The sequence below is a fragment of the Nansenia antarctica genome (genome assembly GCF_963989245.1).
Source record: "Nansenia antarctica genome assembly, chromosome: 7".
Lineage (NCBI taxonomy): Eukaryota > Metazoa > Chordata > Actinopteri > Argentiniformes > Microstomatidae > Nansenia > Nansenia antarctica.
The window spans coordinates 12,575,898-12,592,444 of NC_137677.1; the positions used below are offsets into that span (position 1 = coordinate 12,575,898).

General features: G+C 43.3%; 2 protein-coding genes across 2 annotated transcripts; both read left to right on the top strand.

Annotated features, from left to right (window-relative positions):
- Positions 1-2,541: 2,541 nt before the first annotated feature.
- On the top strand, positions 2,542-4,756 carry LOC308161661 (claudin-18-like; the record flags this gene model as incomplete). Its single annotated transcript, XM_080535704.1, has 4 exons — positions 2,542-2,704; positions 2,791-2,929; positions 4,298-4,408; positions 4,606-4,756. 4 exons carry the CDS (start codon positions 2,542-2,544, stop codon positions 4,754-4,756), a joined length of 564 nt encoding a protein of 187 aa, XP_080391830.1.
- Positions 4,757-6,619: 1,863 nt separating this feature from the next.
- Positions 6,620-14,880, top strand: LOC308162405 (interferon-induced GTP-binding protein Mx1-like; the record flags this gene model as incomplete). The annotated part of the gene is made up of 12 exons (XM_080536561.1): positions 6,620-6,641; positions 10,067-10,221; positions 10,298-10,436; positions 10,567-10,765; positions 11,297-11,375; positions 11,516-11,638; positions 12,026-12,164; positions 12,372-12,530; positions 12,967-13,043; positions 13,151-13,322; positions 14,157-14,233; positions 14,656-14,880. 12 exons carry the CDS (start codon positions 6,620-6,622, stop codon positions 14,878-14,880), a joined length of 1,566 nt encoding a protein of 521 aa, XP_080392687.1.
- Positions 14,881-16,547: the final 1,667 nt, after the last annotated feature.

Below are 16,547 nucleotides of genomic sequence, written 5' to 3' on the forward strand. Positions count from 1 at the left end.
AGGGTGCGTTCGTAAATTCGGTATAAAAAAGGCATACATTTAGGTCCATGTCTCACAGAACACAGGGGTTTTGTAAAGAACTGCTTTGTGGCCGATGGAAAAAAATACATATTGTTGCTGAACTTGGACTGCACTAGTGCCAAGAGATGGTCATCCATACACTCTTTAAGGAATGTGTGTCTTTAATCTTCATGGTCTGTTTCATGTTATCCTCAATTTAAACCCTCGGTGGACATCAGTATCATCATGTATCAGGCTTCTCACATAGCACTCTAAACTGCCTCGCTTCTTACACTTTATGAAGAATTCATGATTCATAAATTGTTATTATACTTGTAAAATACAATAATTATTTTTGGTGTACTAGAAGTATTGAAGATAGCATACAGAAGCTGTAGTATTCGATATGTATGGACGTAGGTGGAATCCAGCTGCTTTTAGTAATCAGTATGTTTGGAAGTAGGCGGAATCCTACTAACTTACTACAACCAATTGAAATATGGAAATCCTAAGGAGTAGTAGTAGTATGAGGATATAGTAGTATGAGGGATATAGTAGTATGATATAGTAGTATGAGGATATAGTAGTATGATATAGTAGTATGAGGGATATAGTAGCGCTCTTTATCTTCTCATCCCAAAACGTTTTCCTTTGTTTTAAGCCATTTTGAGAATTTGTATGTATCCAATTCATTTTTCAGCAGTGTCATTCCAACACAATTTGTCTGTCATCTAAGGAGTAAGAAAAATCTGATTCAAAAGTTATAGTCCCTAGGATAAGAATATTTTTGTCATAACATTCAAAATGACACACTGTCTACTAACTAAACATTATTTCTGTAGGCCTATCACAAATGTTTTACTAAATGTGTTGTACTACATACACTGTAGAGATGGAAAAGTAGTTATACAGTGCCCTGCGTAAGTAACGTAAAAAAAAATAATCAACAAATACAAAAGTTTAGATTTGAAATCAGACAATTACTATGAGGTTAAAGAAGAGGTTCTCAGTCAGCTTGTGTACATATTGATTTCACCATTAAGAAATTACAACACTGTTAATACATACATAAATAATACATACAGCCGGGGCGGCTGTGGCACAGGAGGTAGAGTCGCCGTCTAATGATCACAAGGTTGGCAGATCGGCGGTTCGAGCCCCGGCTGGCCACATGTGGAAGTGTCCTTGGGCAAGACACTGAACCCCTAAATTGCTCCCAGTGAGCGGGCCAGCGCCTTGCATGGCAGCTTGCCGCCATTGGTGTGTGAATGGGTGAATGAGAGGCCGTTGTAAAGCGCTTTGGAGCAGCAAAAAAGGCGCTATATAAGTGCAGTCCATTTACCATTTACATATTTTAAGGCAACAATGAAGCATTTGTGAGTATTTGGTCGACAATAGTTGCATGCAATAACTGCCTGAAATCTGCAACCCATTGACCCCACCAGACACTGGGTATTTTCTCTGGTGATGCTCTGCCAGGCCTATACTGCAGCCGTCTTCAGTCGGTGTTTGTTTTAAGGATGTTAACTTAAGTTTCCAGCAAATTAAATGCACTTTTACATTTACATTTTTTGGCATTTAGCAGACACCTTTATCCAAAGTGAATCATCTATCCATCAAACAGATCATAAGAAAAAGGAAGAAGACGGTAGAATTCCTTTTTTTACAGTAAAGAAACTGTACAGGGGGGTAGTGGGGATGAAGAGGTCTGTTGGAGGGACAGTCAAGATAAAGAGATGGGTCTTCAATCGATGCTGGAAGATAGGTAGTGACTTGCAGTCCCTGCAGCTCGTTCCACCAGCGGGGCGCCAGGACAGCGGGGCGCCAGGACAGTGAAAAGTTGTGACCGGGTAGCACGACTGCTGCATCCACGTAGAGCCAGCAGTGCCGGGCGGACAGTCGAGGTGGAAGAGCGGAGTGATCGGGGCACTGGATTGTGGGCTGACCAATCCTTGCAAGTAGGGAAGGGCTGTCCCCTCTTAATCATGGTTAGCATTCTCCGGTCATCCACTGTGGAAGTCTTCCTTGGCCCTACCAGGCCGTTTCAATTTCGGAGCTCACCAGTGCTTTAATTCCTTTTAATGATGTTCCACACTGTTGATTTTGGTAGATTTATGGTTTTGGCTGTTTCTGACTTCAGCCTCATAATGGCTTCCCTGAAGAATGTTACAATGAAGGCATTGACGTCTCTTTGGTCCTCATGTTGACACCAGTAGCAGACACCAGTAGCAGACTCGAAAGCTCTCTTATAACTGCACAAATTATGTGATGAAACACACCTGAAACCAGTAACACATGTCAAGCCTATTGTCCCCTCTCTTTTGGGTACCCTGAAATAAAGGGACTATGCATTAAAAAAATGTTATTTCTTAATTAACCTCATAGTAATTGTTTGAATTTCAGATCCAAGTGGAGAGCCTAAAGAAGAAAGAAATGCTTCACTCTCCCATTACTTACGCAGGGCATGTATATCTATGTTGCAAGTGTCAAAGTAAAAAAAAAGCTGCCATCTTAAACCATGATTTTGTTTGTCCCTTAGCTATGCTTCAAGCTGTGCGAGCTTTGATGATCGTGGGAATTATTCTGGGAGCAATCGGCTGTCTGATTGCCATTTTTGCACTGAAGTGCATGAAAATTGGGAGCATGGAGGACAATATCAAGGCCACTATGACTCTGGCATCTGGGGTCATGTGTCTTCTAGCAGGTGCATTGATGTTTTTGTAAATGGTAATATCTGGCAACCCAAATCTTTTGCATCAATTTCTAACAAAACATAACATTTCCTTTCAGGTATCTGTGGGATTGCCGGGGTGTCCGTCTTTGCCAACTTAGTTGTGCAAAGCTTTCGTTTCACCACATACTCATCTGGTGGACTTGAGGGATTGGGGGGAGGGGGGTTCGGTGGAATGGGGGGACCTCTCACTCCTTGGTAAACATAATGTGAAACAGAATGGACGCACTTTGTACATAAGCTGAGTTACCGATTCTAAGGTCATGATGCCGATTTGCAAATAAATGTTTCTTATGTTACAGTTTTTCTCAATTGCTAAAACACATTTCACAAAACTTCCCTCCATTTTCCCAAAACTCTAAACACAACACACTTTTCTAAAGCTACATAAGCAAAACCACACCTTCTCTCTTCAAAACTCAAACTTTCACACCAAAACAGCTGCTCAAAGCCTGCAAAAATGTAAACACTATTTGCATCATTACAGACTACAACAAAACAACTGAAAACACAATGTTCAGTGTGTGAGAATGTTCTTTTTTTTCACAACTGCCAAAGCACATTTTTAGAAACCTTACAGTATCTGTTCTCAGAATATATCACTGTAGAGTATTGGGCATTCATAGATTTGTGTGTCTCATATGAACAATATTTAAATCTACAGAAAATACAGTATGTATGTTACGGTACATGTGGGAATACGGTACATGTGGGAAAACTAGGGTTAGGGTTAGGTGCTAGGGTGACTTGGTACATGCTGGCATGTCTAACCCTAACCTTAACCCTAACCCTAACCCTACCCCTAATCCTAACCCTAACCTTAACCCTAGCACCCTAGCACCTAACCCTAACCCTAGTTTTCCCACATGTACTGTATTCCCACATGTACCGTAACATGTACACTAATGTACTGTATCACAACTCAATGCAAACACTACAGAGGATCCATTACACACAACAATACTCACTGAAAACAATGTTCAGGGTGTGATGTTTATTTATTTATTTATGGAACTATACCACATACACGGTACATGTATTCCCACATGTACCGTAACATGTACACTACTGTACTGTATCACAACTCAATGCAAACACTACAGAGGATCCATTACACACAACAATACTCACTGAAAACAATGTTCAGGGTGTGATGTTTTTTTTATTTATTTATGGAACTATACCACACACACCACAATCATTTGCAACAAGTGTCTTACATTTTGAGTCGTTATGTTTAATGAATGAAGCTAGGTGTGTTCATTGTGTTCAAATTTTGCTGACAGTGGCAAGCATTTTGCATAACATGAGCTTTAATTTGAGAATTTGAGCAGAGTTTTTTGCAACTTGTGTTTTAGCAAGACAAAATGTGTTTAGACTTATGAGAAAAGGAGGATTGTGTTTTGTGAATTGTGTCTTCATGTGAAATGTGTTTATGGTTCTGGCAATTGGGAGCTAGTTTTATTAAATGTGTTTAGAGAACTGGTCATTTGGTTTAGAGAATTGGCTTTTGTGTTTTAGCAATTGGGAAAAACTGTAATTTTCTGCATCTCCTACATTTTCCAGGTACACATTTGGCCCTGCCCTCTTCGTGGGTTGGATAGGCGGGGCTGTGATGTTTATTGGAGGGATACTGTTGTGTGTAGCCTGCCGGGGAATGGTTCCAGAGAAGAACCAGTAAGTGCCACTTAATCACCAAAATAGGCAATTTTGCTTCGACCATGCTTACCTCAACAAAATGACATTCTCTGGACAGTTATTTCATATACACTACATCGTGAGATTTGGCTTACGATAGATGGTGTTATTTATGTTATGTGTGTTATTCTTGAACACGTTGAATGATTGTATTTTTTTTTTAAAATATTCTTCAGATATGATGGGATGGCCTACAGAGCTGCCTCCCACAACACACACATGTACAAAGCTGACAACAAGCCACAAACCAGGAATACCTATAATGATTCGTACAAGGCCCAGAGTGCGGACGGAAGACGATCCAACCAGAGATTTGACTATGTGTAAAGTCCCTGAATAGCATGTACAGTGGGGTGCAAACATTTGGGCACCCCTAGACCCCTGCAGCTCTTTTGCAGTGATGTGTGGGTTCTTCTGAGCATTCCTCACCAGATCTCGGGCCATTCTATCTGACATTTTTCTTGGTCTTCCAGATCTTGCCTTGACTTGTTCCATTTATTTAGGGTTAGGGTTATGTTTAGGGTTAGGGTAGTTTGAAACTATCTTGATTCTGGCATCCTTGGACAACTGTTTAGAGGAACCCATGGTTTTTATCACCAGACACAACAGCCACCGCAGTCGGATACTTTATAAGGCATGGTGTTACTTCAGAATATATAGTTCAACCCTGGAATTATATTCACCTGATTCCAGTGTTGGGCCGTTAGGGCCAGCAAGGCCTTCTCTGCTGGCCTAAACATCATCAGAATATTAATTTAATTTTTATATTTTTTTTCAACAAAGATGTATTCAATTATTCCCTCAGTCTATTCTCTTCATTTCATAGCTTTCCTCTTGGTTGCGCTGCTTCCAGCCATTTGGAGGGCTGGCCTTTAGCTTTTATCCAATCATATAATTTCAGCCATAATGTGTTGCCAGGGTACCAAGAAGTCTGCCCGCCTGCAGATTCAACAGTGGCGCGAGTACAGATTGTAATTTAAAGTGAACGAGAAAAGAACTGTGGCGTACGGTAGTCAGATGTCGAGTTGGCGAGCAAATCCGACGAAGGCGCCTGCTGGATGGCGGAGCACCTGATCAGCACCTGCACGTCTTTTGATTGGATACACACTATTGGGAGACAGAGCTAGCAAACTGAACTTGATCGAGCTAATTTGTGTAGATGTAAGCTGTTGTTCGACAAGCAGCTGCAATGGCTAAAGGAGGAGAAGAGGTAGATTTGGTGGCAGATATTATAACAATGCCATTTTCAAGAAGAAACTTCCAAGAAAAGCTAGACATAATCAGAAGAGAACGGCCAACCCCGATGTTAGCGACGCTAGCCATGTAGAAAAGGACTTATTGGTGGAACTGATCAACTGTACAACAGAGACATTGAAGTCTTCTTGAGGAAAGAGAGGAGGATGGATTTTGTGTTCAAATAATCAGTTGTTTTGGTGAGTACAAAGCATTTTATTTTTTCTGAAAGAGATGTAGATATACGGAGCGACCCTGGGGTCCGTAGATATGTGTGTGGTGTTGCGCACTGGCTCAGCTGTGTGAGTAAGTGGGGCTTCAATGCGATCTTTTAATCACTTCCCGGGGTGCTATCTTCGAAAACGAAGAAACACCCCTGTGACCGTATGAACATGAGGAAGATAACCAGCCTTGAATGGACTCGATACGGTTCCCCTATCGAGATCGACAGACCGATAAGCAAAGTTTGGGAAATAACTGATGCTTTCGTTTTCATGCAATGAATTTAATACACCCAGACAAGGTGCCGCTATAATAACAATTGCAACGCCCGGTTGATACTGCGTTTCTGTCTAAATGTCTAGTTTCTAGAGCCATGGCGTGTCATAATGATGGTATTAAGAGGTGGAATAATTCAGGTAGGACTGTGTAGGACATCACTGAAGGCCTAGGTGTGAAATGCACCGCCCGCCACTGTTAGAAACATTGATACATCATTTGTTAACCCTTGAATTAGTGAGCAAGTTCATCAGATCTATTGTTATTGATTTATACAAGGCTTCAGGTGATAAATGGTTGGATAAATGTTGAACAAAGTTAACGTTTAGAGGCAGACCTTAGAATAAAGCATTTCTCTTGCCCTCTTTTTCCTCTCTCCCTTCATCGTATTCCACTAAACTCATCCTGTCTGTGTTCTCTGTCTACTAGAGTTACCAGGGCCGTTGACGGACTCCAGGAATGACCCCCAGTGTCCCTGGAAGTGGGGTTGCGACATCAGGATGAGTGTCTGTGACTGCTACAACGTACGGACCTGCTTCAACGGTCCCCACTAGAGATGCTCCGATCAGGGTTTTTGGTGCCGATCACCGATCACCGATCACTGGAATCAGTGATCTGCCGATCCGATATCACCGATCACCGATCACAGCGTCGAAAATGGCAATTGAAGCATTCTATTTATTGTGTAGCATTATTTATGTTTTTAATTATTCTTAACACCATTGACATTGTATATTAAGTATTCAAATGAAATTAGGAGATGAGAAAGTATCATGAATTGACAACCATCTGTTTTATTGAATTCACAACCACCTGTAGCTTACTTCAGGAAAAACAAATAAAATGTGAAAATAAAAATCATAATAAATAAAATGTACACTGTCACATCAAATGTGCAACATTCCACTCGAATGAGAGGAACTAGGGGCTCTTAGAGAACTTGCTTATACTGTAGCTTTCCTGAGGAACAATAAACATACCCAAACTAAACTGCAACATAAACAGGCTATAGCCAAATATAAAATACTGTTTCAAGTCAGTCAGTTTCAAGTCATATTTAGGAGGAGATAAGACAGCAAGTCAGCAATAATCAATAAAACAAAAAAACAAAACATTTCACCTAAGGAGATTTCAGACTCAAACCTTACTTCTGATTAAGCAGCATCACTGACAGATTAGCCTTGAGAAATACAAGCATCTCAGCGTTTTTGGCACTCAGCCTGTTCCTCTTATCATCTCAAATATGTCCTGCTATGCTGAAAAGTCGCTCGCTATCTACACTTGTGCAAGGTGCACAGAGAAAGACCTAAAACTCTCGCGCTAATAGTTGTTGTTGCTATGGACCTTAGTCTAGCTTAGTGACTTCCTGCTCGCGGGGTCACATGACGTCGCTGAACACTACCTACACTACGCTCGTGAAGTCGCGCTGGAACTCTGACCAGCACTCGTGGAACACCTCTCGTCCAATCAAAGCACTCGGTCCCTTTATGACGTCGAGCCCAGTGTGCGCTTCGGCGCTCTCGGAGCGAATCGACGAACGCAGCAAATGCCGTATGATATTCGTGGTATTGAAAGTCCTTGCGTGCGTTCTTTTGCGCAGACATTACAAACTGCATATTTGTTGTCTCTTTCCGACACTGTGTAATATTTCCAGACTGGCGACGCCATTTTGTTAACTGATCGGTTGTGTTTGATCGGCCGTTTTGAGAACTCCGATCAAAACCGATCAAGGCCATATCGGCCGATACCGATCGGCGCCGATCAGATCGGAGCATCAGTCGTCCAGAAGACTGCGAAACAGTGAGAAAAGGTGAGTGCTGTATATACACTTGATTGATTGATTGAAAACCTTTATTGTCCCCAATGGGGAAATGTTGTTGTCAAACAGCTCAGTTAGGGCAGAAAACATTCAATACAGAAAACAGAAAACATTCAATAAAATACATAAAACAGTGCAGGCTCAATAAGTAAAAAGTTCCAAAAGTTCCAGCTCCAGGTCTCCCCCACCCTGCAGGGCCTGGTTGTAGAGTCGGAGTGCAGCTGGAACAAAGGACTGTCCAAATCTTTTTGTACTTTGACGGGGGAGAACAAATCTGTGGCTGAACTTGCTCCTCATCCCCGCCAGCTCGCAGTACATCGGGTGGGAGGGATTGGCCAGCATGGCCGCCAGTTTTTTCCCCATCCTCTGTTCTGCCACCACCTCTAGGCTGTCCAGCCCGGTCCCCACCACAGAGCTGGCCTTCTTCACCAGTTTGTTTAGCTTCGCAGCATCCCTGGCACAGATGTTTCCACCCCAGCAGGCCACGGCGAAGAACAGAACGCTGGCAACCACCGACTGATAAAACATTTGCAGCAGCTTGTTGCAGACACCGAAAGACCTCAGCCTTCTCAGGAAAAACAGTCTGCTCTGCCCTTTCCTGAGAAGAGCCTCGGTGTTGTCAGTCCAGTCCAGTTTGTTATTAATTTGTACTCCCAGGTACCTGTAGGAGTCCACCCTCTCGACTTCCACCCCCTTGATGGTGATGGGGGCTGGGGTCCTTCTCTTCCTCCTAAAATCCACCACCAACTCCTTTGTTTTGCTGGTGTTAAGCAAAAGGTAGTTGGTGTCGCACCACTGCACAAAGCTCTCCACCAGGGCCCTGTACTCCTCATCCCTGTCGTCTGTGATGTAACCGACGATAGAGGAGTCATCCGAAAACTTCTGCAGGTGGCACTGGTCGGAGCTAAACTGTAAAAAAAAAAACACACATGTAAAATACCTCCCTGATTTGGCCATTTCTTTTCTATTGCTTTTTTATTTTATTTTATTTATATATAGGAAATCATCGTAGACTTCAGGAGGAAAAAGTCCGAGATCCAGCCCCTGCTCATCGACGGAGAGAGCGTGGAGACCCCCCGATTCCTGGGGGTGCACATGCAGGATGACCTGACCTGGAAGGACAACACAAAAGCCACCATCAAGAAGGCACAACAGCGGCTATACATCCTGAGAGTCCTCAGGAAGGAACACAGCAAGCAGGAGATACTGGTGACCTTCTACCGCGGCGCAGTGGAGAGCATCCTCACCTACGGCATCTGCAACTGGTTCTCCAGCTGCACAACCGCGGAGAGAAATGCGCTACGGAGAGTCGTGAGAACAGCCCAGAAGATCACCGGCGCCCCCCTCCCCTCTCTGGAAGAGCTGTACAACACACGCTGTCTCAGGAAGGCCTCCAAGATCTCCAGGGACCCAACCCACCCTGGGTACGAACACTTTACCCGGCTGTCCTCGAAAAGGCGGTTCAGGACCATGGCCGCAAGGACAAACAGACTGAAGAACAGCTTCTACCACAGGGCCGTCCAGGCCCTGAACACAGCAAAGACCTAAGTTCTGGGCCCTGGACAGTCTGGACGGATTGTATGGCAGCTGCTGGACTGAAAAAATCAGGTGTAGTGCTGAGGCACAAATATGTACATTTCAAGCCTGCAAACTGCGACACTTTAAATAACGTGAAACAATAGTATTGTGCAATATGACAACCCCAGTCGTCTATCTGTACAGTATAGTACAGTGGATAGTGTACATAGCCTTTATTTATGTAAACCAGCTCCTTCCCTTCTTGTGATTTTTTTTTTTAAGTGTTTTTTTCCCCCTTTCCTAACACCAGGGGAGCCACCCCTCCTAAATTTCGTTGTTTGGTACCTGTACTGTAGCAATGACAATAAAGTCCATTCATTCATTCATTCATTCATTCATTCATTGTATTTAGTGTTACACGTGTATTGCATTCCGATGTGTGTATTGCATTCCGATGTGTGTATTGTATTTAAATACGGCATGATACACCCTCCATACGGTACATGGTCAGCGCTTAATCCACTACGCCACCTAAGCGCCCCTGTACTCTTGTGCCTTCCCTCCTCCAGCCCAGGATGAGATGGCTGGTGTGGGAGTGGGGATCAGTGATGACCTCATCAGCTTGGAGATAGCATCCCCTGATGTGCCAGACCTCACACTCATAGACCTGCCAGGCATCGCCAGGGTGGCTGTCAAGGGTCAACCTGAGAACATCGGGGAGCAGGTAAAAGCACGGTCCTCCCTCACTAAAGATTGTGAAAACAAAAGGCAGTTTTGACAATGTACATCTACATTTCCAGATCAAGAGACTGATACGGAAGTTCATCACAAGGCAAGAAACAATCAGCTTGGTAGTTGTGCCATGCAACATTGACATAGCAACCACAGAGGCTTTGAAGATGGCACAGGAGGTGGACCCAGAGGGGGAAAGGACTTTAGGTAAATAAACATTCTTGTTCTGCAGCGCACATTTGATTATTAGAAAGGAGGCTGGATCTTTATGAATCATGATGACATAACTGTGTGTGTGTGTGTGTGTGTGTGTGTGTGTGTGTTTATCATTGCACAGGCATCCTGACCAAGCCTGACCTGGTTGACAAAGGCACGGAGGAGACCGTGCTTGAGATTGTTCATAATGAGGTCATCCCCCTGACTAAAGGCTACATGATAGTCAAGTGCAGGGGCCAGCAGGAGATCATTGAGCAGGTCTCACTGACAGAGGCTACAGAGAGGGAGAAGGCCTTCTTCAAAGAACACGCACATCTCAGGTCAGACCATTTACATATATTTTCAAATAGCCCTTATTTTACCTTAAAGGCGCAGTCTATTCGGGTATATTTCCGGGTCCAAAGTTGGTTGAGGCGCTCTCTTCGCAATGCCGCAGTAATAATAATAATAAATTATATTTCTATAGCGCTTTTCCGAGGCTCAAAGACGCTGACAACATGGGAAAAACTGGAAAGTGCTGTGTCCCTTGTTGTATGAATAGATCCCAGTCTAAAAAACGATTGAACTGTTATTCTACCGCTTTAGTACACTGGTACTCTTTAGTACACTGGTTTGGACCCGGAAATTGCTAAACGTCACGTTTGACGTCAGACTTCACAACCAAATAGCTTTGGCTCCTGTGACAGAATCATCAATGGTTCAATAACAACCAACACGCTCACCAAAACAAACTCACTGCCCCACATTTAAAAAACTAAATGTGAACACTTATTTAAGTGTGTTTAAGCTCTTTATAAGTAATTTATAAGCTGGGATTTAAGCTGTTTGTTGGGTTTATTCTTATTCTACAGTACACTTTATGATGAAGGCCATGCAACCATCCCTAAACTGGCGGAGAAACTAACCCTGGAACTGGTGCACCATATTGAGGTGAATTCATCTTTCATTATATTTCACTGCTCTATATTCCAAGTTGTTGCTGACCCTCTGTGGCCATGAACATCTTCAGACTGTAAGTAACAGTTTTTAAGGGTTAGGGTTCTTCATGTCTCGTGTGTTTTGCTCTCTAGAAATCCCTTCCTCGTCTGGAGGAACAGATTGAAGCTAAGCTGGCGCAGACACGCATGGAACTGGAGAGATGCAGCACTGGACCTCCCTCTGACGCAGCAGAGAGGCTCTACTTCCTGGTCGATGTACGTCCATTAAGGCCTCTACATGCTTCTGTGTCACTTGTGCGACTAGTATGCGGTTCGTGCTGCACAACACTGTCGAAAAAAAGAATTTGAGTGGAACATTTAAAAACAACTGAAAGATATTCAAATGATAAGAATTCTCAGAAGGATGCCTGTTTGCAGTTAAAACTGTCTCTGAAAAAGGAGGCGATTCCACCTCCTTTCTTATGGGATCTGACAACATCTAAGATTCTAAAATGGGGGGGGGGGGGGGGCTGACTCAATAAGAATTAACTTCAGTGGCTTTCTTCAATTCCCCAAAATAATTCTAAATTAAATTAAATCAATTCATTGTTGGTTGCTATTTCTCCACACACCACCACTCTCTCCCTGATGTTCATGTTTCAGAAAGTGACAGCGTTCACCCAGGATGCTATCAGCATGACCACTGGGGATGAGCTGCAGAGTGGAGAAAGGTTCAACTTCTCCACGCTCAGAAAAGAGTTTGGGAAGTGTAAGGTCCATCTGGACTCCTCTGGAGTGACCTGTGGGTACCGTATCTAAATGTAAATATTTTTCCCACAATGTAAAAAAGAAAATCCTAAAATGAAGAACTTGTACTTCCAATGCTGACACCTTGATTTGAAATATAAATGTATTTTTTGCCATTTTGCATGTTGCATACGTAGTTGCTCATGAACTTGATCAATTGAGTATACATCAAAATAATGTTTTAAGAGATTTGATATTGCAGTTAACAAGAAGATTGAGAGAGAGGTGGCTGACTATGAGGACATGTATCGCGGGAGAGAGCTTCCAGGGTTTACCAACTACGAGACATTTGAGTTTATGGTGAAGGACCAGATGAAAGACCTGGAAGAACCAGCGGTCAAGAAGCTTAAGGACATATCAGGTATGTGTTTATTAAGAATATAAAGGAATGGGAAATATGGGAAGAAAGCCTACAGGACCGCTGCAGAGCTCTCAGTGAGCTGCAAGAGTGCCTGTTGGGATTAAAGTATTAAAAACAACTGTTACGTGGCCTGGGGTGGTCCAGTGGTCTAGCACCGCGGTCTACAGTGCACACATATGCCCATGTCGGCATGGGTTAGAATCTGGCCCATGCCCTGCTGACATGACCTCTCTCCCTTCTTCTCCTTACTTTCCTGTCTGTCTTCACTGTGCCTGTCCAATAAAATGAAAAATATGAGTGGGACTGCCCCACAAAAAAAAAAAAACTGTTAGAGAAAACAAGTAAGTCAGAATAGTATCAGCACACTTGGATCTGGTTCTTGTTCTGTCTTGTTGTTTGGCAAAAGTCCAAGTGTTTTCTTTTGATACTTCTCTAGATGCTATGAGAAAGGAATTCATACGGCTGGCTCGGACCAGTTTCACCGGATTTCCTCACCTCCTGAAAACAGCTAAGGTATAAAATTGTTTAATGTATATTGCCATACAGTCGTCCATCACCAGTTGGCGTATATTATTTTGCACCACCATTTGTTGTAAGATGAACGCCTGCTTCTCCTCTAGACCAAGATCGAAGCTATTAAGCTGGAGAATGACATTACAGCCGAGTCTATGCTGAGGACCCAGTTCAAGATGGAGCTGATAGTGTACACCCAGGACAGCACTTACAGCCACAGCCTGGGTAAAAGGAAGAGGGAGGAGCAGGAGAATGAGAAAGAGGAAGAGGACATACGCAATGCAGTGACACAGAACTTCGTACAATGCTGCAAATTCTGTGGAGGAAAACACGAAAGAAATAGGGAAAAATGCCCTTCATATGGAGTAACATGCTATTCCTGTGGAAAGCGAAATCACTTCTCTGCTATATGCAGAAGCCGAGGGACCAGCAGGGGAAACAGCGTACCAGCTGTGGAAAAAGCCCCGGCTGTCTTAAAGAGTGGTGAGGATGATCTCTGAATCCCACTAGGGCCAAAGTCAGAGAGCATCAATGTGTTTTTACTTGTGTTTTTTTTATTAACACAAGTATTTAAATATTTACATAGTTATGTACATACGGCAGTATTTAAATATTTACATAGTTATGTACATACGGCATCCATATACCACAGGCAAAGTCACATACCCCCAATGCTAATCTCTATGCAGACATTCTGGTCAACAAAAAGTCAGTCAGATAATAGACATTGTCTGTGCACCATGGTTAGTATGCCTTTGTTGTTGTGTTATAAGAGAGCACAGATAACACAAGTACAGTAGCAATACTGATGATACACATGCTACACTGGAAATGCCAAGTTTGCGTACTACAGGTATATCTTTGTCTGGTATCAATGTTACGGTACATGTGGGAATACGGTACATGTGGGAAAACTAGGGTTAGGGTTAGGTGCTACGTCGATTTGGTACATGCTGGCATGTCTAACCCTAACCCTAATCCTATCCCTATCCCTAACCCTAACCCTAACCTTAAGCGTAGCACCCTAGCACCTAACCCTAACCCTAGTTTTACCACATGTACCGTAACATCAATACACCTTTTCATATATTCAAATGAGCTGCTTCCCTACAGGGAGGAGTCCTGTATACTACAGGGACAACCAGGCCTCTCTGCAGGAGATGCTGCTGCACCTCAAGTCCTATTATCAAGTAAGTGTCAATCAGTACTTTGATGTGACCCTCTCAAGCTCACATGGCTCCCTAGGGGCCCAACATGTTCCTCTTCTAAACTCACACATGCACTGCACAAGTGTGTGTGTGTGTCCTTTGTGTGTTGGTCTGTATGTGTGTATGCATGCATGCATGTTTGTGTATATGTTACGGTACATGTGGGAAGACGGTACATGTGGGAAAACTAGGGTTAGGGTTAGGTGCTACGTCGACTTGGTACATGCTGGCATGTCTAACCCTAACCTTAACTCTGCCCCTAACCTTAACCCTAGCACCCTAGCACATAACCCTAACCCTAGTTTTCCCACATGTACCGTAACATATGTGTGATGGTGTGAGAGGAAGTTCTTAGTCTCTGCCCCTGCTGCCATTTAGTCATGTTTATTTCTGGTCTTCACCAGATTGCCAGCCAGCGTCTGGCGGATCAGGTCCCCATGGTGATCCGCTACCTGGTCCTGCAGGAGTCGGCTTCTCAGCTGCAGAGGGAGATGCTACATATGATACAGGACAATGACAACATGGAGCAGCTGCTGATGGAGGACAGTGACATTGGCAGCAAGAGGGCGAAACTGCAGAGTCGTCTCAAACGCCTGATGCAAGCACGCATCTATCTGGTGGAGTTCTAGAGTAGACCGTGGCCTGAGTTCTAGAGTAGACAGTGGCCTGAGTTCTGGAGTAGACAGTTCTAGAGTAGACAGTTCTAGAGTAGACAGTTCTAGAGTAGACAGCGGCCTGACATGCAGAGTTTGCTTGTCATCTTGAGAGTGCTTGAAGTAGTAATAGAGAAATGCTGAGTATTTGTGTTTATCTTACTTTATTTGTATGCAAGTTGTAAATACATGTTTTGTTATTTTATTAATGTACTATATGGTTTAGCTGGTGTCCTGGGACCAAGGGTTAGGGTTAAACAATCACTTGCTCTTTAATGCACACTGAGATCAACGAGGCTCTTATATCTGGTCAGTTTTATTACATTTATTTTAGCCTACCTCTTGCTCATTCTGGAGATGGGTCAAAAAGCATTTTTATTTTGCAATGTTGTTTTCTTAAAAGACAAAGCAAGACAGACACCACTGAGCCCTGCGATGTGACTCAACACGTCCTGCTGTAGATGATGGAATAAATGTCATAATGCAACCTCATATAATTCAACATTCTTCGTTTAAAAAGAAGGAACACTATGCTAAACTACAGGAACTAGAGAAACAGATCAAAGTCGCAGAGTCAGAGTTTAAAAAAAATACATCATCTGTCAATCTTACCAGGTTGACTAAACTAAAATTTGAATTTAATTCAATTATGACCAAAAAGGCTGAATTCTGTCTCTTTCGGGCTAGACAAAAATATTTTGAGGAGGGAGATAAGGCCGGTAGACTACTCGCCAGATATATTAAACAAAGAGAAGCACGGAGCACTATTCCAGCCATTAGGGGGAGTGATGGGCATCTTCTTTATGACCCCAAAGAAATAAATGGTGCATTCCGAGACTTCTATGTAAACCTATACACCTCTGAGTCAAAGGTGAACAAAACAGACATCACTTCTTTTTTATCAACTCTCAATCTTCCGTCGTTATCTGAGGACCAGCTCGAGAGTCTTGACTCACATATTACTATTGAGGAGATAGTTGACGTTATTAAGCACCTACCTTCAAGTAAAGCGCCAGGTGTAGATGGCTTCACGGCCGAGTTCTACAAGGCCTACTCCAAAGAACTTGCTCCATTACTACTAAACACCTATAATGAAGCCCTGGAAAAGGGAAAACTCCCTCCTACTCTATCGGAGGCCATTATTACCCTTATTTTGAAGGAAGGGAAGGACCCTTTAGATTGTAAGAATTTTAGACCTATCAGTTTAACCTCCTGCGATAGTAAGATATTATCAAAAATTCTGGCTAACCGCCTTGACAAGGTGATAAACTCTCTGATTCACCCCGACCAGGTTGGTTTTATATGCTCCCGTTCCTCTGCAGACAATGTTAGGAGATTTGTTGATATTATGTGGGCCACTCGGGACAATGCCTCTCCCATGGCCGCCATCTCGTTGGACGCTGAGAAGGCGTTCGACAGGGTGGAGTGGCAATACTTGCTCTCCGCCCTGGAATGCTTTGGTTTCAGCAAGAAGTTTATAGAGTGGATTAATCTTATATATACTAACCCTACGGCATCAGTGCTTACCAATGGCATTATGTCATCTCCCTTTGAGCTGGGTAGGGGTACGAGACAGGGGGACCCCCTCTCCCCCCTGCTCTTCGCTGTTGCTCTCGAACCGTTAGCAATGGCTATCCGGAGAG